Genomic DNA, 23,411 nt, shown 5'->3' with positions numbered 1-23,411 from the left:
TACTTCTCAGACACCTCATCTCAAACACATTCAAACTCCTTCTCTCTTCTTCTCTTATGTTCCACGTTTCTGCCCCATACAGTGCTGTTGGCACAATCACTCCTTCATACAGTCTCCTCTTCGCATCCATTCCCAAATGTCTATTCCTCATTACACTCTTTAATCCACCAAGGCATTTACTCGCTTCTCTCAATCTACATTCTACCTCCACCTTCACTCCACCTTTTCCTGCTACACTTGCACCCAAGTATCTAAAACTATCCACTTCCTCCAGTCGCTCTCCCTTAATGTTCACTTCCAGTCTACTGCCACTTTCACCCCTTGTACATCTCATCACCTTACTTTTACCCACATTTATCTTTAGCTTTCTTCTATCACATACTCTCCCAAACTCTGCCACCAGCTTCCTCAATCCCTCCTCTGACCCTGCCACAAGCGCAGTGTCGTCCGCAAACAACAGCTGGCTCACCTCCCACTTTTCTCCATTTTCTTTAACCATCTCCAATCCCTGACCCACTACCCTAGCATTCACCTCTCGCACCACCCCATCCATGTATAAGTTGAACAGCCAGGGCGACATAACGCATCCTTGACGAAGTCCCACCTTTACTTCAAACCACTCACTCTCTCCATTTCTAATCCTGACACAAGCTCTACTACTCTCATAAAAACTCTTGACAGCTCCCAAAAGCTTTCCTCCTATCCCATAAATCTGCATAACCTCCCACAGTGCCTTTCTGTCTACCCTATCATAAGCCTTTTCCAGATCCATAAAAGCCCAAAAAACATCCTTCCCCTTTCCTATAGCTTTCTCACATATCTGTCTTACCACAAAGATCTGATCTACACAACCTCTACCTGTCCTAAAACCACACTGTTCCTCACCAATTACTCCTTCTGTTCCTCTCCTAATCCTCTCAATTAAGATCCTCCCATAAGCCTTCCCTACTACACTTAACAGGCTAATCCCTCTGAAACTACTACATTCACACTTGTCCCCTTTTCCCTTGTAAAGAGGAACTATACAGGCATTTCTCCAGTCCTCCGGTACTCTACCCTCTCTCCAGCAAACATTAAATAACCTCACCAACCAGTCCACCATCACTGAACCTCCCTTTTTCAGACATTCTGCATGGCATCCATCCAGACCAGGTGCCTTACCTGCTTTCATCATCTTTACAACTGCCTTCACCTCATCCTTCCCTATTTCTCCTCCATTCTCCTCACTCATCACTCTCATTTTCTTCGCATTTCCCACTGCAGCTATCTTTCCTTCCCTATCCTCCTTCACATTTACTATGAATACTTTTGTTTTATTACTCATGTATTACAGGATCAGCAGTAGTATTATTATCATATTATTTTCCTATAAATTCTGAGGATCAAAGGGTTTTGGGTGGCTAAGCTCCCCATAAACCCCATGGCTACGGGATTGTATGAACCTTTTATATTTTTTCATTGCTTCGGTGCACTTCGTTGGGTAAAGAAATCAAGTAGATGTAGCATTTATAGCTGGAACACAATTAGGGTTGCCAACTTTGTTAAGCTACAATAAAGGACATTAAAACTTTTTCGATATTTATTTAAGTGGCTCATTATAGTAGATGTCAATATTAAATGCAGTTCAAAATTACATTTCTCTTACCTAAATGAAAATACAAAAACAAGAATGAGAAGACATTTATTTTACCTTGATCAAAGGATTCTAATCTTTAAAACTATATTTGCCTTGGCTTTTTGCTACCTTCAGAAAATTTATATCATCTTTGCTGTTTTTAGCAAATTCCAAACAACTATCCTTTATGTTAAAATGTATGAGAAGCTCATTCTTAATTCAACAGAGCATCAGTTCCTATCATATCGCCATTTAAATGACATTAAACTAAAAAGTCTCACAATAAGATGATGTTCCAGGAATTTATAGTACAAAAGAAACTATTTTGAAAACATTGATACATTTAAAGTCCATAGATTTAAAAATAAAATATCACTTTCTGGTTGTTGTATTTGAGCTTATGAAGAGTTCAGATCTTTTGATAGTGTTGAAGTGTCTGAATTAATACTTCTTCATAAAAAAGTTCATCCATCTAACTTTTCTTCTAGCTTCATATGTTCTACTACTTCTACAAATTTCTGAAACTTTGGGAAATGAATGGCCTAAGAAGGGTTTGATAATTTGCCAAATGTTGAATTTCATTGAAATCTATTCTGTTTTTCCAAATATCTGTTAATAACATGAAATATTGACACTACTATTACAAGTTTTCTCATAGATTTCACTATTCTTCTGGTGTTTATAACAAATTACAGCTCGATTTTGTGAAGGGTCTCATCATTACATTGTTGTATAATACACCATATTTGTTTTGGTTCTTAACGAGTTCAGTTGATAGGCGGAAGTATTGCCTTTCCAAACGTCCAACGGCACCTCCTTTCTTTCTCTATTGTTTTTCTTTTCTTTTTTCTTGGTAGTGGTTCTCATATTTAGTAACATAGTTTACTTATTTCTGGTTTTCCCAAAATGAGTGCCTTTTTTAACGTAAAATTGAGTTATACATAAAATGAGGCTAATTGTACACCCTGGTCTGCAGTCTGTTGCTCTCTGCATTTGGTATTGTGCAGAATGCGGAGTTGACAGGGTCTGCATTCTTACAAGAAGTAAACGCTTTTGCAATCATCACATTTTGAGAGAGGAAATTGAACTACCATCAAATAATTTCAAAATAAAGGACAAATAGTGTCATTTCAAATTTCAATAAAGGACAAGGACAAGCTGAGCTGAATAAAGGACTGTCCTTTGAAATAAAGGACGGTTGGCAACCTAAACACAATGTTTGTGTAATTTCGTTCTTACTATCCTGATGTTTGAGAGAAAATAATAAAATATTATGAGTATTTATATGAAAGTAAAATAAAATTGTTTGGTAGTTCTGGATATTATAACTCCAATTATTTGTAACGTTAATATCACCAAGTTATTGTGCCTTATCTTCTTTACCAATCAAAACCTCGGAATTCATCAGTCGCCATCTCGATGTAAACAAACGATGAAGCTTCACTAAGGTTTGTGTGAAAATTAAGTGTGACGTATTGTTGATATGAGAACTTATTTGCCATCCTGTCTAAAAAGTATCTCAAAGTTGTAGATCTGCTCATAAAATGTATACAGCCCCAACGGGTGTTTGTAACTAGCGAGTATGATGAATTTTCTCTCAAAACTACTCAGCCTCTCAAAATTTTACTTGCAAAAACTGTAAGATAACACAGTTTGCTTTAGGTTACTATGGGTGTCAGTGTTAAGAATTAAAAAAAACTTGTTATTACAAAGTGACTATTTATATATTGACTTCATGCTTTAAGATTTGAGATAATTCAAATTAATCTTTTACTGCTTAGTGTATTTCCGTGATTGTTTATTAATGGATATCCTGGCTTTATTCTTTACAATTGCTTCAAATACAAAAGAAGCTGTTGTGCAGTATAGACTGGGTAAATACCATAAATTCCATGCAGTATTACTAATAGTTGTGTCAAGTCCCCTGGAATCTGGATCAGACTGAGACGCCCACAGCCCCATACTCAATATTCAAATATTGGCCTTCAGGAGCCTTTAGGAGTTTGGGCCCTCTCATAGTGATAGTTCACTTGCAGAGGAATTGTTAGCCTGTTGTCCATGTTATATTAATGTAGGACAGTTTCCATGCCATTACTCATTAGCTTTTAGGAGCAGGAGGAGGGAAGCAGTTGTCAGCTGTCCCTGCTATGTGAAAAGGTTGAGGAAACACATGAAATTGACAAAGATCTTAGCCCCAATCCAGAGACTGAATGTCAGACCCCCTAGAGCAGATGTTGATGGGTTTTAAAGATGAGTGTCAAGGAAATGATTGTCTCGGATATCAATCTTGCAGAGCCAACTCTAGTGGAAATTCATTATTGGTTCAAAATCTTTGTAACTATAGACAAATATACAACTCATTTCAACATACTTTGAATGCATTGTAAAAATTTATAGTGTTGGAGAATTTTAAATTATCAATGTAAATAATGAATGTTTATATGTTTTTCTTTATGAAAATTAAACCAAAATATGTTATTGATTGGTATGCAATGCCATGTTTTATCCAGCCATGATGAGTAGCCTCTGTCAAATTACAAAATTAATTCTTTTCATACAATCAATATATGTACAATGCAGTGTAACACAAGAGGACCCCAAAATGTGTATTTTGAAGTTCTGTTTCTCTGGAAGTTAGGCATGTTAATAAAAGTGTTTCATCATGTTTCTTGCCATGCATTGATTAACAACAAAGTAAGATATAATAAGAAAATTAGTTCGTAATTAGCAGATGCACAGTTGGTATGCAAATCAATAGTTGATTGGACAAATATTAATAAGTATCAAATGTTATTTTATACTTACTCAAAAAAAATTAGTTTCATTTGCAATATTCAGGATTTTTGGTAATGTACTTATGGTAAGAAACCAGCTTGTATGATTTATTTATATATTTTTTATTATCTTTATTCTGTAATGTCAAATTTTGCAATAGTTATGTGGCTACACCTATAGTAACATAATAGCCAAACAGTCTATATAAAACTGCCCTCATACATATATTTTGTTGGCTTGGTTATTTAACCCCAAAACTCCTGATGAAGTGGTTGTTGTGGTGTATGACTTTTGACTTTCTTAAAATCGCTAACATGTCAGCAGTGAGACTACTTAGGAACTTATAGCTGAAATTATTGACCAGTCTTTCTCTAAGTATCACAGCAGTTTGATATATTTTTTCTCAAGGATCTATGTGTTCTATTATTTTCATAGCATATATATATACATATATATATATATATATTATATATATATATATTATATATATATATATATATACACACAAGTCAGCAGTAAACAAGACTGAAAAATTCTTTTAGCAATTGTAGTTGAATTGAAGGCAAAGAATATATTCAATTCACAAATTCCTAAAGTTTTAGTTGAGTTTAAAAAAAAAAATAACTGCATTGTGTCTTTCAAACAAAGCACTAATGAACAAATTAATACAATAACCTTAGCTTGTTGTAATAGCAGTGTTTAATTAAAAAAAAGTGAAGATTTTCTAAGCAAAATGCATGTGTGCTCAAAGTCCAATAGTTAATAAAGATTGCTTGAGATTATTTTTTCATTGTCATGAAATGGACCTTTGTCTATGTAGATAATGTTCATAGTATGTTATTTTTTCATGGCTCTTTATCTGCCTTATCCTGTCCTATCTCAGGAAAATTTTATACGGTACTGATTTGATTGACCATAAGAAACATAAGAATGAAGGAGACTGCAAGAGACCATAAGGCCTACACTAGGCAGTGTTTCATATGAGAAATATCCATATTCCCATTGTGTACTTTGTTTAGAAAGATATATTGGTGGCAGCTGTGCTCCTTGCCCATGTTTGCCAATTCTGCAAAATTTTTGTTTTTAGGTTATTTGTGCTTTGCAGGATATATGCTGTCATTTATTCCAATTAACATGCATTCCTTGAAGAAATATATTCTTGTTTGTATTGACAACCTACCTTTACTTGGAAATGTATATATCCAAGACATGCTTAAATACTCATTAATTATGTTAGAAAATATATATTTTAGTCATCGGAGCTCTCATTCAACCAAACTCATGACTTTGATGGCCTGGTAAAGTTTAAACACTTCTTTTTGAATGCTTTTGTCAGAAATTTGGTGTGTGTGTGTGTGTGGGCTTTGCTTTTGTCAGAAATTCAGTGATTGTATTTTTTTTTTTCTTTTTTAATGAAAAATATATACATTATATATGTAAACTTTTCCATCTCTTACAGTCAAAATTAATTCCTATACAAATAGAAATGTGTCTTTAAAGAATGTATGCTAATCATTTACAATATTTTTCTTTGCTCATTAGTGACCATAGAGAAAGGGCGGAAATAGTGCTATATATTTGGACACAATCTAGTGGGAAAAATTATCTGTAGATACAGTAATATATATAAGCATGTTGAATTTCATCACTGTACTTCTGGCTGGGCATTTGTACTTACAGTATAATGCATCTGCACTTGAAATATTGAAATTATTTGCTAATAACAACTTTTGAACTTGCTAGAAGTCATCGTTGTTCCGTAATACAATCACAGGTACCAGTTTTTCCTTTTTAAAATTTTGTTTGATGTCATAATTGTTACATTAAGGATTTACCTGTTCATCCAATCCTTTGACTTTTTTTTATTTTCTGGAATTTAACAGTAACTAATGTTCTGTTCCCAAGGAAGCTTGATGAATGATGCATGTGCTTCGGTCTGTGTTGGGAGGGTGTGTTGTGGTGGTGGCATGCATGGTGGTCCTGACAACATTAACAGCAAGCAACCAAGGGGGTCCTGCCATTCATTCCCTTGTAACACACACACATCATCACATCAATCAGCTTCATAACCTCAAGGTACTTTAGGTTTTACTTTCTGGTTTGTGTGTATATATATATATATATAATTGGGCATAATACAAGTATTGTAGCATATGCTTCACCTCCCAGGATTAACTTATGACAAGCTTGCACAGAAGGATGTATGGATACCCAACTTGTATAGGTGCAACACTTCTTATGATGGTTTGACTAACCTAAGTTGCCTGTTAAATATGACATAGAGTAAGATGGGATGTGTGTAGAATTCCTTTTGTAATTTGTTTTCTTTATAGATATAGGGTATTAGTTTTAGCATATGGTATTGATTTCATACTTTTTTATGGAAAAATAGAAAAAGTAAGTTTTAATTACATTTGACACCAGTAGCTTAAGCTAGATTGTTTTTTAAGTGCTATATGGACTGTGATGATACTTGTTGCCTCAAGTTTCACCAACTGGAAACTTGCTGCCTCACAGTGGCTGGCAACGGTTCTCACACTCATAGATCTCTCCAGGAAGAAAGAGTGAACTGTTGCATATATTTTGTTTATGGGGGAACATTTCTATGTCAATAGTTTGCAGCAGTTGAAGAGAAATAGTTGCTGGTTATTAGCTCTACTGATGTAAAAAGGTGCAAGAAATACAATGAATGTTGATAGAGATAGATCTTGGACTTTGTCCAAAGACTTATTGTCATCCTCTCAGGGTTGTACCTCAAGATGGAGGTAAGAGTTTTGACCAGTTTTGAAGATGGACAGTGAAGAGAAGATTCTTTTTCATGTTCATATTGCAAGACCACAGCTTGCAGGTAGCTGTCATTGGTCCCTTCATGGAACCTTTTATTACATAACAACAACAAAGATTTTTCTTATAATTCATTATGTTTCTAACACTGCACTTGTCTAAAGTTAGCACTTATGAACTGATAGTATATCTATAAATATTTCTTAATTGCTTTGTATGACTGGTGATTATGTTTGATTTGTGTTTTACTTATTAGTAGATATATGACAAATTTCTTTTAAAAACAGGAAGAATTAGAAGGCCGATTAGTCCATGATGAAAAATACTTGCAACCACTGGGCTTCACGAATGAACCTCGGCTTTACCCACAAGATGTTTGGAATAATGTCAGTCTCCCTATCATTGTGTCAGCGGTAAGAGATCATGTATACAATGGTTTTCATATGTTAAGAGATGATAATAAATATAAGTAGATATCATATAAATACATACATATACCAAAGGCTTTTCCCCCTTACAAGGGAGGTAGTCAAAGTCATAAATACACTCACCCATTTCATCCCCACAGACTTCACTCCCATTCACCACTCTTCCTTTCCTCCTTTCTTGGCTCCTCCTGGAGCCTCTAAGAAAGCAAACAAGATTCTAGGACTGATTGCATGATCTTTTGACTTCAAAAGTCCATCTCTCATTAACAAGCTATATAAATCGTTAGTTCGTCCACATTTGGAATATGCTGTTTCTGTATGGTCATCGAATCTCATTAAGACATTAACAGATTGGAAAAAGTACAATAGCAAGCCACAAAACTGATTCTAAATATCAAAAATAGATATGAAAATTGACTAAAATATATAAATCTATTTTCCCTAAAAAAGTGTAGACTCAAAGGTGACTTAATATAGGTCTTCAAGATTCTAAAGGGTGATAACATCAAAAATGACAAAATTTTCACACTGAATGGGAATTGGACAAGAAATAATGATTTCAAACTGTCAGAAAATAGATTTAATATGGAAGTGGGTAAAAACAACTTCGCCAACCATGTAGTTAATGAATGAAATAAACTTCCTGCAGTTCAGTTCAAAGCTTTAAGATTCATTTAGATAAACACCTAAGCAAGATGCTTTAATGCCTAGCATTTATTTTATATTTTTGTTATTGTCTTTATTATTGTTTATTTGATTATTATTATTATTTATCTGTTCATTTATTATTATTTACTATTTACCTTTTTGTTTATTATTTAACTTTACCTATTTATTTATTTATTTGATTTATCATCATTTATATTATTATTTTATTTACTTTTCATCATTATTATTATTGTTTTGCATCTGACCTAGTTATGGACCAAAAGGTCTCCTGCTGGCATGCTCTTCCTTTGTAATCCTTGGTAATCACTGCATCTCACCCACTGCCCTGGATCAAGCAATGCAGCAAGACACAGTACAACCACAGCAAGGTTGCTTCATTTAATTAGCGAACCCTCCTCTCCATCCCCTCATGCAGAAAAAGAGAAGACAGGAAGAAATCCCATTGGGCTGTGTCAAAATATTCACACATACTCCCTCGTCCCCCCAATCCCCAACCCACTCCCATGCATCACAGCATCATCCATACACAACCATTCTCCACTCACCCCTATCTTCTGTCTTCTCCCTTCTTTCTTCAACAGACATTCCCCTCTTTCTCAATGCCCCTTTTACCCCATCTATCCATCTTATCTTTGGTTGCCTCTATATGTTTACTCCCTCCACTTATGCCTTCAACATATTTTACTAACCTTTCTTCACTCATTCTTTCCATGTGTCTAAACCATCCCAACTCCTTTTCCACACCAACTCTCCTCCTCACCTGATTTCTCACTCTATCCAGCCTAGTAACCCCCACCATACTTCTCAAGCATTTCATCTCAAACACATTTAAACTCTTCGTCTCCTCTCTCATATTCCATGTTTCTGCCCCATACAGTGCTGTCGGCACAATCACCCCTTCATGCAACCTCCTTATAGCATCCATTCCCAAATGTCTATGTCTCATTATACTTTTTAATCCCCCAAAGCATTTACTTCCTTCATCTATATTGTACCTCCACCTCCTCCCTTTCCTGCACATTTACCTCAAGTATCTAAAGCTGTCCACTTCCTCCAACCTCTATTCCTTAATACTCACTTCCAGTTGGCTGCCATCCTCTCCCTTTGTGCATCTCATCACCTTTTACCTACATTTATCTTCAACTTCCTTCTTTTGCACACCTTCCCAAACTCTGTCACAAACTTCCTTAATCCCTCCTCTGGTCCTGCTACAAGCACAGTGTCATCAGCAAACAACAACTGGCTCAGCTCCCATTTATTTCCATTTTCTTTAACCATCTCCAATCCCAGCCCATTAACCTTGCATTTACCTCATTCATGTATTAATTGAAGCCATGGCAACATGACACATCCCTGGTTGAGTCCCACCTTTTCCTCAAACCACTCGCTCTCTCCATTTCTAATTCTAACACAGGCACTACTACTACTCATAAAAACTGCTCCTAAAAGTTTTCCTCCTATCCCATATATCTGTAGTGTCTCCCACAGTGCCTTCCTGTCTACCCTGTCATATGCCTTCACCAAATCCATAAAGACCCAAAAAACATCCTTGCCATCCTAAAGCTTTCTCACATATCTGCCTTACCACAAAAATCTGATCCACACAACCCCTACCTGTCCTAAACCCACACTGTTCTTCTCCTAACCCTCTCAATCAAAACCCTCCCATAAGCCTTCCCAACTACATTCAACAAACTGATCCCTCTGAAACTACTACACTCACACTTGTCCCCTTTTCCCTTGTAAAGTGGAACTATACAGGTACTCCTCCAGTCCTCTGGCACTCTACCCTCCTTTAGACAAACATTAACCAACCTCACCAGCCAGTCCACTATCACTGTACCTCCCTTATTTAAATATTCCACATAACACCCATCTAACCTAGGTGCCTTACCTGCTCTTAAAACTTTAATAACTGCTTTCACCTCATCTTTTCTTATTTCTCCATTTTCCTCATTCATCGCTCATTTTCTTAGTGCTTCCCACTGGAACTACCTTTCCCTCCCTATCCTCCTTCACATTCAGCAATTTCTTAAGATACTCTACCCATCCTTCTCCTACTGCTGTCTCTTCCAATTATCATCTCGCCATCTGCACCTTTTACCTTTTTTTTTTTTTTCTCTCTACTTGACTTGCATCCCCTTCCTCTCTTAATTTCTTTCCAAAACATCTTTTTATTACTTTCAAAATTTTCTGTCATACTCATACCCAATTTCACATCTGTTCTCCTCTCTGCCTCCTGTATCTTGTGCTTTACTTCTCATGTGTCATCATATACATACATACATATACTAAAGGCTTTTTCCCCTTATAAGGGAGGTAGCCAAAAAAAATAGCATCAAAAACACTTCCACTCATTTCATTCCTAACGTATTCCACTCCCCTCCACCCTCTTCCCTCCCTCTTATCTTGGCACCTCCTGTATGATGGGTCATCCCTCCATCTCGCCCACTGCCATGGGTCAGAAGCAATGTTGCAGGACACAGTACAGTAATACTTACGTCGGAACCTGATGTTGTAAACAGAATAGATTACAAAATACCAGTAGGAAAAAGTGACCATGTGCTTATAGAATTTGAACTAAAAGAGTATAAAAACCTAAGAAGAAAGGAGAAACATAGAATAGGAAGACCAATGTACAACAAAACGAATTTTGAGAAACTTAGAAAATCTTTCGTAATGCAAACTGGGCAAAATTCCTAAATGATGAAACAAGGATGGAAGAGAAATGGAATATACTCAAAGAAATTTATAATGAGGGTGTGATCAAATATGTACCACAACAACAGAAAGAACATACATAGATAACTGGTACAACAAAAAATGTAGTGAAGCTAAGGTTAAAGAGACAAAGCATGGAAAAAATGGAAAAAAGACAAAAAAATGAGCAAATGGCAAACATACATCAAACTAAGAAAAGATTATGTAAAAATAAGCAGAGAAGAAAATAGAAATTATGAAAAGGAAATAAAAAGTGCAAGGAATAACCGAAACTATTTTACAGATATGTGAATGCTAAAAAACAAGCAAGAAATAGAAAAGCTGTGCCTAGGAAGTCATGAATATACAGAAGAACAAGAAATGGCAGAAGTTATGAACAACCCCTTCAAATCAGTATTCACAATTGAGAACACACCTAACTGTGAGGGAATAGAGAGACAGAAATCTCCCCCCCCCCCAATGAAGGAAATGATTGTGACAAAGAAGGAAATTAACAACCAAATAAAAAAACTTGATGCCAGAAAATTGCATGGTCTGGATGGAATTGCAAATTGGATATTGAAGGAATGCATAGAGAAATTAACAGATGAAATACACACTATAATCAAATGCTCGCTTAAAGAAGGAAAGGTACCACAAGACTGGAAAAATGCAAACATTGTACCAATATATAAAGGAGGAAACAAAGAAAATCCAACTAACTACAGACCGGTCTCCCTAACAAGCACAATAGCTAAAATATATGAGAAAGTGATCAAAAGTAGATGGGTTAAACACCTGAAAGAAAAATCTATACTAAACCCAAACCAATTTGGATTTAGACAAGGAAGATCATGTACAACAAACCTGATCTGCTTCTACTCGAGACTAATAGATATGATAAAAGAGAGGGATGGACGGGCAGACTGTGCCTATCTGGACCTACAAAAGACATTTGACAAAGTACCACGCAAGAAATTAATAAGAAAATTGGAATCAATAGGTGGCATCACAGGTAAACTATTAGAATGGATGGAAGACTTCCTGACTGGGAGAAAAATGAGGGTAGTAATTAGAGACAAATACTCGAAATGGGAAGAAATGATAAGTGGTGTTCCACAAGGGTCGGTGGTGGCTCCAATCATGTTTGCCATATACATAAATGACATGGATGAAGGAGTTGAATGTTATATGAATTTCTTTGCAGATGACGCAAAAGTATTAAAGAGGGTAAGAACAGAGGACTGCGATTCATTGCAATCAGACCTGGACAAAATCTAGAAATGGACTCAAAAGTGGGGAGTGAACTTCAATATCAAGAAGTGTAGCATAACAGAGTTTGGAAAAAGTAAAAACAGAATTTAAAGAAAAATTATAAAATTGGTGAAGAAGAAATCAAGAAAGTGCACTCAGAAAGGGACCTTGGAGTAATAATCACCAAAGACATGACACCGGATAAACATGTAAACAAAATAGTTGGAGAAACCTTCAATCTATTAAGGTCAATCAAAGTGGCATTTGATTATTTGGATGAAGAAATTATTAAAAAAAATATTATTTACATTGATTAGACCAAAACTGGAATACGCAGTGACACTATGGTCACCCAGTACTAAAAAGAATATAAGGAAACTAGAAAGAATACAGAGAGCAACGACAAAGTTGGCACCAGCTCTTTCCAAATTAACATATGAACAAAGATTATCAAAATTGGAACTACCAACACTGGAGCAGAGAAGAGAAAGAGGTGATCTACTGACTATATTTAGAATCATGAAAGGAATGGAAATCCTTGATAGGAATGACTTACTAAAAAATGACAATGGAAAAACAAGAGGTCATGAAAAGATACTCAAAAAGGATAACTGTAGAAGAGATCGAAAAAAAAGAATAGCTTTCCACACAGAGTGCTGGATACTTGGAATAACTTAGATAAAGAAACAGTGTGTGCAAATACTATTCAAGATTTTAAGAAAAAACTTGATGCTGAAAGATACAAAGACAGGTCACCACGAGCATAGCTCCCTTCCCATATAATACAACTAGGTAAATACAATCTTCTCTTAGCATCCATTCCCAAATGTCTATTTCTCATTACACTTTTTAATCCCTCAAGACATTTACTCGCTTCTCTCACTCTGCATTCTACCTCCACATCCACTCCTCCCTTTCCCACCACATTCACACCAAAGTATCTAAAACTATCCACTTCCTCTAGTCTCTCTCTCTTGATACTCGCTTCCAGTCTGCTGCCTCTTTCTCCCCTTGTACATCTCATCACCTTACTTTTACCCACATTTATCTTCAACTTCCTTCTTTTGTACACACTGTCACTAACTTTCTCAATCCCTCCTCAGATCCTGCAACAAGTGCAGTGTCATCAGCAAACAACAACTGGTGAATCTCCCACTTTTCTCCATTTTCTTTAACCATCTCCAATCCCTGAACCACTACCCTTGTATTTACCTCTCACACCACCCCATCCATGTATGAATTGAACAGCCAAGGTGACATAACACATCCCTGGCAAAGTTCCACCTGTACCTCAAACCACTCACCCTCTCCGTTTCTGATTCTAACACAAGCACTACTACATTCATAAAAACTCGTGACTGCTCTTAAAGGCTTTTCTCTTATCCTATATATCTGCAATACCTCCCATAGTGCCATCCTGTCTACCCAGGCATGTGCCTTCTCCAAATCCATGAAGGCCTAAAATACATCCTTACCTTTTCCTAGAGCTTTCTCACATATCTGTCTTACCACAAAAATCTGATTCATGCAACCCCTACCTGTCCTAAACCCACACTGTTCCTCACCAATTACTCCCTCTCTTCCTCTCCCAATCCTCTCAATCAAGACTCATAACCCTTCTCAACTACACTTAATAAACTGATCCCTCTGAAACTACTACACTCACATTTGTCCCCCTTTCCCTTGTAAAGTGGAACTATACAGGTACTCCTCCAGTCCCCCAGTACTCTACCCTTTCTTAAACAAACATTAAATAACCTCACCAGCCATTCCGCATGACACCCGTCCAACCCAGGTGCCTTACCTGCTCTCATCTTCCTAACAGCTGCCTTCACTTCATCATTCCTTATTTCTCCTCCATTTTCCTCACTCATCACTGTCATTTTCTAAGCACTATCCACTGCAACTACCAATCCCTCCCTATCCTCCTTCACATTTAGCAACTCCCTAAAATACTCTGCCCATCTTTCTCTTACTGCTGTCTCTTCCATTATCATCTCTCCATCTGCACCTTTTACTTTTTCTTCTCTACTTGATTCTCCTCCTCTTTTTTAATTTATTTCTGAAATATCTTTTTATTTCTTTCAAAATTTTTTGTCATATTCTTACCCCATTTCACATCTGCTCTCCTCTTTGCCTCCTTAATCTTATACTTTACGTCTCTTCTCTTTTCTTTGTACCTCCCATATGATTCTCTTGTCCTATTTTGTAACCAATTTGTGAATGCTTGCTTCTCTTCCACCTTTTTAGCTTCCTCATTGTACTACTCACTACCTTTCCTTCTATTTCCTCCCATCCTCTTTGTTCCACACACCTTCAGACTCCCTCCTTGAAACATCCCCATTCCTAGTTCTACTCTGCCCTTCACTCCCACCCACTCCTTTCTCAGCTTCTTCTTATACTCATTCTCATATTCTTTCTCATTTAAGCAGTTCACTGTAAGCACCTCTCTACCTTCTGTCTTTTTCCTCTTTATCTATCCACCACTCTCAACTTACCTTCAACTAAAAAATTATCTGATATTCCCCCATTCTCTCCCCTTAGAACATGTACATCCTCAACTCTTCCTACTATTCTCCTGGTTACCACTATATAGTCCATTAATGCTCTATCTTCCACCCTTCCATCCACCACCCTTTCCCATATGTACTTATGCTTGACTTTCTTCCTAAACACTGTATTTGCTACCATCAACTCTCTAGACACATCTCCACCATCAACTCTCCACCAAAATACATAGGCAAAATATTGAAAGTAGTGTCATGATGATGTGTCCCATGGTGCATCAATCTTCTACCTTGGTTCATATTGTGTAGGACTGAGTTTAGTCCCCAGTGGTTACCAGCATCTGTCACTTGCCTTGTGGTGGGAGTGGTGCATGTTTAGAGAGGTTGGCTGTTAATGTTAACTTAAAATAATATACATTATAACTAGTTAATTGATATTTTCATCCATGAACCCAACTTCTTTTTTTATTCTAAGGTTAACTGGGAAGAGGCCTCACTTGCAGAGGGACTGGTACGGAACCTACAACAACTTCTCCTTAATGCATCTATTATTCTTTATGCTTTGGATTCCTCCATAGAGACCTCTGACAAGGTAGGATCTGCAATGCTTTGTTATGGTGTTAAGTGCAAAAAAAAATGATTAACATCAGTCTTTTGTAGAATTTTATTGAATTTTCAAATCATTCATGTATGTGTACATTAAGATGAGTAGTGGTGGAGTAGTTATGATAGTACAAGTTATTTTACAGGCATTTCTTTACAACAATAATACAAAGGCTGTAATTCCCCTTTGTAAGGGGTGGCCAAGTCAGAACACATACCCATACCCACTGCTTCCATCTCCCCTAATGTCAACAAGGCTTAACATCTGTTTTCCACATTTCTCACTATCCATTCTAGAAACACCTGTCATACCTCTCATTACCTCATCTCAAAAACAATCAGTTCCTTTCAGCCTCTCTTACCTTCTAAGTCTGCTTTGTACAACACTGTGTACACTATGATCACTTCTTCATACAAGAAAAACTGACATTTGTATTGTCCTGATTTCAATTTTTGCAGCTGAACACATTCTGCAAGGCACCATCTTGTTTTGTATTGGAGTTTAACTTCTCTACTTACCCAGCACATGTTCGTGACCTACGACTGAAGGCTTATAGGCCCATTATTATACAGGTAATATAGTACATGGTTCTTGTGAAATTTCTTCACCCTTGATCATTTTCTGTGTATGGTTAAGTAATGCCTTGACTATATAACTTTACTTAATCATACATACATATATACATACATATACCAAGGCTTTTTCACCCTTACAAGGGAGGTAGCCAAAAAGGAAAAGACATAAAATCATTCCCACCCATTCCATCCCAGAATACACAACACACCCCTCCACCCTCCCTCTTACTTAATCATACTCAGGAAATTGTCGAAGGCTGTGGATGTACTGTGTTTTGCTACATTGTTTCCGACCTGGGCAGTGGGCAGGAGATAGAGATGGCCCTTCATCCATGAGGAGCTTAGATAAAAGGGAAACAAGGGTGGTGGATGGGAGTGGAATGGGTGGGAGTAGGTGTGTGACTTTGACTCGGCTACTTCCCATATAAAGGGGAAGAAGTCCTTTATATATAGATAGATAAATAGATGATTAAGTAATGTAAGATGTTCTGAATGGTGAAGCATTCTTCTCAGGGCTTACTGGGTGGGGAGGTGGTGTCAGTGACTTGTTTGGTTTATCACATATTTTGATTTCTTTTCCTGTTTTCTGGAATTGTGGGTTTGCAACTTGTTTTGGAGAAGTGTTTGTTAATGATATTGCATTTCTGTTTTAGAGGATGCGATGGTTGATAAATAGATATTCGTTCAAGTATCATTATGTCTTTTATATTCTATTTGTAATTTTTTATAATCATTATTTACTATGAAACCAACAGGAAAGAATAAATTTTGTTCAAGTATCAGTAGACCTTTTTTACTCTATTTGTACACTTTTATACCATTATTCACTATGAAACCATTTTTAATGTTCAGTTGCACATCTCAACTTCACAACAGGAAATGCTGAACCGTGCTGGTGCTGTGTTATGGTTGGACGCTGACGTTCGCATAAGTGCCCCAGACAACACTCCGAGTCTAAGCCCGGCCATAGTGGACGAGTGGGCATCTCATGCTTTCCATGGTGGTGGACTCGTAACGTGGCCCTTTGTTGGCCCCATATCCCTCCCTACAGCAGCTTTGACTCATCCTAACATGTTTGAATACTTCCATGCAGACAAACACAACTATGACTTTCATCAGGTATTTTTTATGCGGTTTGCTTTTTCATTATGATCAAAGATGTGCTTGAATTTTCTGTTTGAAAACTGAGAGATTGGTTTTGGTTAATGATTTTCAAAACCATTGATTATTCAACAATTGTCAAAATTTAGTTTTAGAATATGAATCGTCAACCATACCTTAGCAGTTACAGATGTTTCTTAATTTACATTTAGTTTTATATTCTATAGAACATAACAGTAGTTATAACAAATCCTTCTCTCTCCTCTTTCTCTCTCCTTTCTCCTTTCTCCTCTCTCTCTCCTCTCTCTCCCCTCACTTTCTTTTTCTTTCTCTTTCTTGCACTTTCTCTTTTTCTTTCACTCTCTTTTTCTTTTTCTTTCTGCCTTTCTCTATCTTTCTTTCCCTCTCTCTCTTTTCTTTCCCTCTCTCTCTTTTCTTTCTTTTTCTCTCTTTTTCTTTCTCTCCCTCTCTCTCTCTCTCTCTCTCTTTCATTCTCTCTTTCTTTCTTTCTCTTTCTTTCATTCTCTCTCTCTCTCTCTCTGGGAAGTTTTCTAAAGAAAAATAGAGAGAAAAAAGGGGGGGGAGTTTTGCAACATTAAACGGAACCACCATCTTTTCTTTTCTTTCTTTTCTTTGGTCCATCATCTGCAGATTTAGTTTTGAATAAGGTCACAAGCCCAGCCATCACCAGTGGGTTTCTGCAGCCCCCCAAACGGGAGAGGGTGGAAATATTGTTTTGCCCTTGTGTAAAAGAAACAAGTCAGTGGAAGAGTGGAGTGGTTGTTGTTGTCATTCACTAGACCAGTGGTTCTTAACCTTTTTCACTGCCCGTACCCCTTGGCATCTCTGAAAAAATTCCCGTACCCCCATCCAATTTAAATACAATGCAAACATATGAAAAGGATTAGTGACACAAACCTTGCTTTGCTTTCTCATGGTAAATATACAGTACCATTGCACTGGCTATCTTGTCTCGTACCCCCAGGTTCAAGGTTTCGTACCCCTTGGGGGCACAGGTACCCCAGGTTAAGAACCGCTGCCCTAGACTGTGTGGGCTGAGCAGCCCCGAGAGAGGAGAGGTAGTAAAGTTTGGAGAAGGAAAGGGTAAATAAATATGTTTTAATGTACATTTCTGCAGTAAGAAAGTAATCTGGCCTGAAGGGATTTCTTCTTTTCTGCTTTGAAATTTCTTGAGTGTTTGAGAGGGAACAAGAGGAGATACAAAGAACATTAAAAGAGGTGAAAGCTGATAGGTCTCCAAGATTGGATGGTTGTCATTGGGAATTTTTAATAGAGGGTGTTGTTATAATATAATGGCTGGTGAGATTATTTGATGTGTGCCTAAGGGAAGGAAGTGTACCAATGGACTGGAGGAATGCATGTACAGTTCCACTATACAGGGATAAATCTGTTAGTTGGTAAGACTTATGGGAATGTATTCTTTGAGAGTATGAGCAAAGGAACATGGAGTAAGTGGAGAAGAGCAGCATGGGTTTAAGAAAGGAAGAGGGTGCATAATTAAGTTTTAATACTGTAGTAAGACATATGCTCTAAATATTTTGCAAAGGGTAAGGATGCCATTTGATCTTTCATGGATTAGGAAAAGGTGTATTACAGGGTGAACAAAGAGGTGTTACAGAGTGTCTCAGATATATGAGATAGGGGGAAGTCTGTTGAAGGGGGTTGAAATTTAGTATATGAGTAGAAGAGTTATGTTAAGGTTGGAAATGGAGAGTGAGTGGTTTGAGGTGAGGGTGGGGCTGCACCAGGGTTATATAATGTCATGGAAGCTCACTGGCCGAGCGGGTTAGGGCGTCGTTACTTGCGGCGAAGGTCGAGGTGAGGGCAGTTCAAATCCTGCCACCAGCGAAGTTCAACCAAGGGCATGGTTCATTAAATTCCACGCTACAAAGCCCTCTGTGAAGGGCACCGTTCTAGCCTCCTGATAGGGGGGGAGTATGTGACGTTAAAACATATCATCATCATCATCATGTAAAGTACTGTGAGGGTGCTAGGCAGGGGTCTGGAGTTGGTTAATAAGAAAGGAGGTAACTGAAAGGTGAGCCAGATGTTTTCAGATGAATCAAGTAATGTGGCAGGAGTAAAGAATGACCCCTTAATCCCTGAGGTGCTAAGATAGTAGGGTGAATGAATGAATTTTGGATGAATGTAGGTCAGGTGTACACTTTGACCTGCCACCTTGCTTATAAAGGTGAAAAGGGCTTTTGTTGTATGTTGGGTTGTGCATCTCTCCTTTACTGGCACAGACACACACCATGTCACTTTTTTTTCCAGATGGGAGATGCAGGAACAGTTCTTCTTTTTAATACGGGTGATGTACACCAGCACCTCATGCTACCATGGGTGCAGTGTGCTCTCACAAGCAATTGCATTAGCCCTATTGGTGCACAAGCTACTGGTTGTAGGTAAGTCATCTTACTTTTGTTATATACATATCATACTATATACCATATACCAAGGGCTCTTTCCTCCTTATTAGGGAGAAAGCCAAAGTCAAAAAGCATAATTCCTCCCCACCCATTCCACCCCCATCCACCACCCCTCCCTCTCATCTTGGTTTGTCATGGATGACAGGTCATCCCTGCATCCCATGCATCACTCCAGGTCAAAAGCAATGCAGCAAGACACAGCACATCCACAGCAAGGCCACTTGATTTAATCAACAGACCCCATCTCCACTCCCTTCCATTTATCACAGCATCATTCATACACAACCATAACCCATAACCCAAATGAGTGTGGGATAAATGAGGGATAGATGCATGCCTTGGCTGGCTACTTCCTTTATAAGGGAGAAGAGCCCTTTTAGTATATAGATAGATAGACATGTTTAACAACTTTGTAGCCTTCATATACATATGTCAAGTTTGTTCTGTTCTCAGGTACAATAAGAAGCCCCTGTTTCGCTATTCAGGATGCCATCGCTATGACACATCAGCCTTCAATGTTGTTCTTGGTGTTATGTTCCACTATGACACTCGACCTTATTTACAACACATCTCACTTTTTACTAGAGTATCTTTAGAGGATCTTGAAGAACATCAACCCTCGGCTGCTTTCAGCAGTGGTATTAATATGTCTCTTCTGCATCAGGAGAATGGAAATGCGCAAAATAATAGATTGTAGAGCATATAGATTATAGGCCAGTCTGTTTTGAATTGTGCAAGCTATAAAATGCAGGCTGTGTATCACAACTTGGATGTTGTTGGTTGCCAGTATTTATTTTAATTTAAGATTAAGTTACTGTCACCAGGCTTTGAGTGAAAGGTTATTATTATTGTTACTCTTTTGTCTTAGAGTAAGTCCCATAGTTGAAAAGACTTGACCAGTTGTTGTGTATTGGTTCCTCATAATAAGGTTATCAATTAGACATACAGGTTGTATATTAATTGTGTGATCCAAAAAGCACTACAGGTAAACCTTTGAATAAATATGATTTGCAGATATGATATAGGTAGTTCATTCTTGGGATATTACTTTTGAGGTGTATGTCACAGCTTCCAAAAGATAGATCATAGGTAAACCTAAGCTCAAAGGCTAGAAGCTGGGGGATATGAGTTCCAAGTTTATTATTTATCCATCAGGTATAGCTTGTTGATTTGGAGGTTGTGCACGGCATAGCTGTGGTCCATGCCACAAAAATAGATAGCATTATTGAAGTAATTTGGAATAATTTTGAAGTGTAAAAGTTGAAGTAGGCTTAAAGATTCAAATCATGAATGAGATCTGGAACAAAATATTGTTTTAAGAAGTCTTAAGTTAAAAATTAGCACCCAGGCTACTTGCTCTAGCACAAATTGTTTGTTATAAGGTTTTGGATGTAGGCCTACTAGATCTATACATTGAGAGTATATACACTTGATCCTTGGTCACTAGTTTATAGGTGGTGATTACAGAATTACAATAGGTAGATTAATGATTATTTAGTTGTACATAGAAATCTATTTTATTAGTGATTTTTTTTTTTTTTTAGGTGCTGGCTATAGCACAAATTATTTATTGGAAATCACTTTTTTCCAGTGAAACAGAATCAAACAAATTTGTTTCATTTTTGTTAGGCAGTATTATATCTAATTTATTGATACAATAAACCCTCGCTATACCAAACCTCATTACACCAAATTTCAGCAATATTGACCCTAGTGAGAATATTAGGCTAGTTGAAGCAAGCCGTGATGGAAAGAGAGTTGGTTTTATTTAGGAATGAATATGGGCACCATTGTAATGATAGGGCTCATTCTAAAGGTGAGAAAAGGTGGAGGGGACAAGATGGCAATGGAAGTGATGACTTTGAATTTCAAGTCATGTTCCAATTTGGTCTGCTTGCGGGGGAGGAGGGTATGGAGGTGAGAAAGCAAGGATCAATGAGCCAGGCTAACTGTGTGATGCTCCGAGGCGATCTGCTTCTTTGGTGTTCATCTAGCCTTTATATACAATTGGCATGAGGTTAAGTGTGATACGTGGGAAGTCAGAGGCAAAACATTCTTATGCTGCTGATTCACAAAGACAGAGGGTATGCATTCCTCAATGAATCTAGTGTTCATCATCACATGGCTCACATGGCTGGCTGAGGTGCAGGTCAATCATCACTGGCCAATGCTGGTACTGCACATGTGTTCCTCAAGGAGGCTTTGCCCCACCCATGGGCCTCAAGGAAGCTTTGGCTTGAGTCACACGGCCAGGCGGCACATAAGTAACATGGCTAGTCCCATGAGTGATTCCCATGGGGGCCTCAGGGGTCAAAGGTCGTGGGATGGCCAAAGAAGAGGTGAAAACCGATGAGTGAGGAATACATCCTAACACATCCCCACAGAAGTTGAGGCTGGAAGTGAGGTTGTGTGGAGCCTCAACAAGAAACCGTCAAGGGAGTTGTCCTCACAGCGGTGCCGGAACTTGAAGGCAGAGGTGGAGCTGGCCATCAGATTACAGGGGTAACAGCAAGTGGCTGGCTGAGGTGCAGGTTAGTCATCACTGGCTGATGCTGGTACTGCATGTGTGTTCCTCAAAGAGGCTTTGTCCCACCCATGGACTTCAAGGAAGCTTTGGGTGAATTTTTACAGCCAAGCAGCACAGGAGTCACACAGCTAGCCCCATGAGCGATTCACTTGGGGGCCTCAGGGGTAAAAGGTTGTGGCATGGCCAGAGAAGAGTTGAGGACAGGAGGAGTGAGGATTGAGGAGTAAGGACTATTTCCTAACAGAGACCTCCCAACCATTTGTCTGACATAACGAACAAGGTCTGTGTATGCAGTGCAAGGTTCAGTATAGATGATGGGCGCATGGAAAATTTAGATATACATGTGTGTACAGTATGTACTTTCAGCTAACAACCAAGACTTACCCCCAATTAGTTCAATATATAGAGGGTTTACTGCAGTGTCATCCTAATAGGTTTACGGTGCATCGAACCTAAGCCTTAAATTAGTTTCACGTAGGAAGTAAATTGAAAATGTTCACTTTGCATAATTTTGTTTTGTTTTTATTTCTATCATGTTTTACAGTATATGTGTATAATGTAAAAGTTTAAGGACTTTTAATGACTAGATCAAAATCATATTTTGTTGTTGTTTTCCTTCTTTTTCTTTCTTTTTTCATGACTTTAATTGCTTGGTGATAAAGGATTTGTCTTGATTTCATTGTTGTGTTAAAAGATATTTGTTGATACAGTCATTCCTTTTCGTGAGTTGGGAATAGCTTTCTTATTAAATGATGCTAGTCAGTTTCAAAAGTACATTGAACTTTTAATTATACACCTTATATTACTAGTCATGTATATTTGTACCTGTAGTTAAAAACTAGTCATTTCATGGGTGGTTGAAAATACTGCTGTATGGCAACCATTCATAATGTAATAGTGACTTTGTGTCTCTCATTCGCATGATATGAGACCCAAAAGTCTGATTCCACGTGAACTGCTTCATTTATGTTAGAAATGGTAAGGAATTAACTGTTAGGATGTAGAATCCAGTAGTATTGTAAGCTGAATTTTGCTACAAGTAAAGATAAGACATTACCTTTGCTTTTGTAATTATAGTATTTCATAGAGTTTAGTATTTATACTGTACCTATGGAAATATAACATGATTTATTTGGTATAGGAGATAAAAAGCTTAGTTTTTCTTATTTCATTTTAGTTTGGAGCTTTTAGCTGTGACATACCATGCTCTTGTCTGCTCAGTAAATGGTCAAACCAAGTCTTAAAATAGTGGCCTTAAGTTGTAGACACACAAATATAGAATGTGATGTGTCCATTAATCTTTGTTCTGAGACAGTGAAGGAAAACTGCACAAATCTTTTATTTAGATGTGTAGTTCCATAATCTTAGGTACAAATAAGAGAAGGAATTATTTTTGCACTGTTTGGATAGCTCGGTGAAAGG

The 23,411-nt window shown here is 37.5% G+C and overlaps 1 protein-coding gene across 2 annotated transcripts; it reads left to right on the top strand.

Annotated features, from left to right (window-relative positions):
- The first annotated feature begins 3,003 nt into the window (after positions 1–3,003).
- On the top strand, positions 3,004–22,763 carry LOC143021684 (uncharacterized). 2 transcript variants are annotated; one of them, XM_076179308.1, is made up of 8 exons: positions 3,004–3,063; positions 6,296–6,466; positions 7,462–7,587; positions 15,208–15,324; positions 15,795–15,908; positions 16,788–17,030; positions 19,308–19,438; positions 19,916–22,763. In XM_076179308.1, exons 2-8 carry the CDS (start codon positions 6,308–6,310, stop codon positions 20,157–20,159), a joined length of 1,134 nt encoding a protein of 377 aa, XP_076035423.1. In that variant the 5' UTR covers positions 3,004–3,063; positions 6,296–6,307; the 3' UTR covers positions 20,160–22,763. The 2 variants fall into 2 exon arrangements, with proteins under 2 accessions (XP_076035423.1, XP_076035424.1); XM_076179309.1 differs by lacking the exon at positions 3,004–3,063 and adding an exon at positions 6,134–6,164.
- Positions 22,764–23,411: the final 648 nt, after the last annotated feature.

This window comes from Oratosquilla oratoria, chromosome 42, assembly GCF_046742065.1.
Source record: "Oratosquilla oratoria isolate Oo_2021 chromosome 42, ASM4674206v1, whole genome shotgun sequence".
NCBI lineage: Eukaryota > Metazoa > Arthropoda > Malacostraca > Stomatopoda > Squillidae > Oratosquilla > Oratosquilla oratoria.
The sequence above is the reverse complement of the archived record's forward strand: the minus strand, read 5'-3'. Positions and strand labels throughout refer to the sequence as shown.

Bases quoted from the DNA above. Each gene is read 5' to 3' on its own strand.
- LOC143021684 (XM_076179308.1), top strand. From the start codon at position 6,308: ATGATGCATGTGCTTCGGTCTGTGTTGGGAGGGTGTGTTGTGGTGGTG. The intron at 15,909-16,787 runs GTAATATAGTAC...ACTTCACAACAG, and splicing joins ATAGGCCCATTATTATACAG to GAAATGCTGAACCGTGCTGG. The intron at 19,439-19,915 runs GTAAGTCATCTT...TTCTGTTCTCAG, and splicing joins GCACAAGCTACTGGTTGTAG to GTACAATAAGAAGCCCCTGT.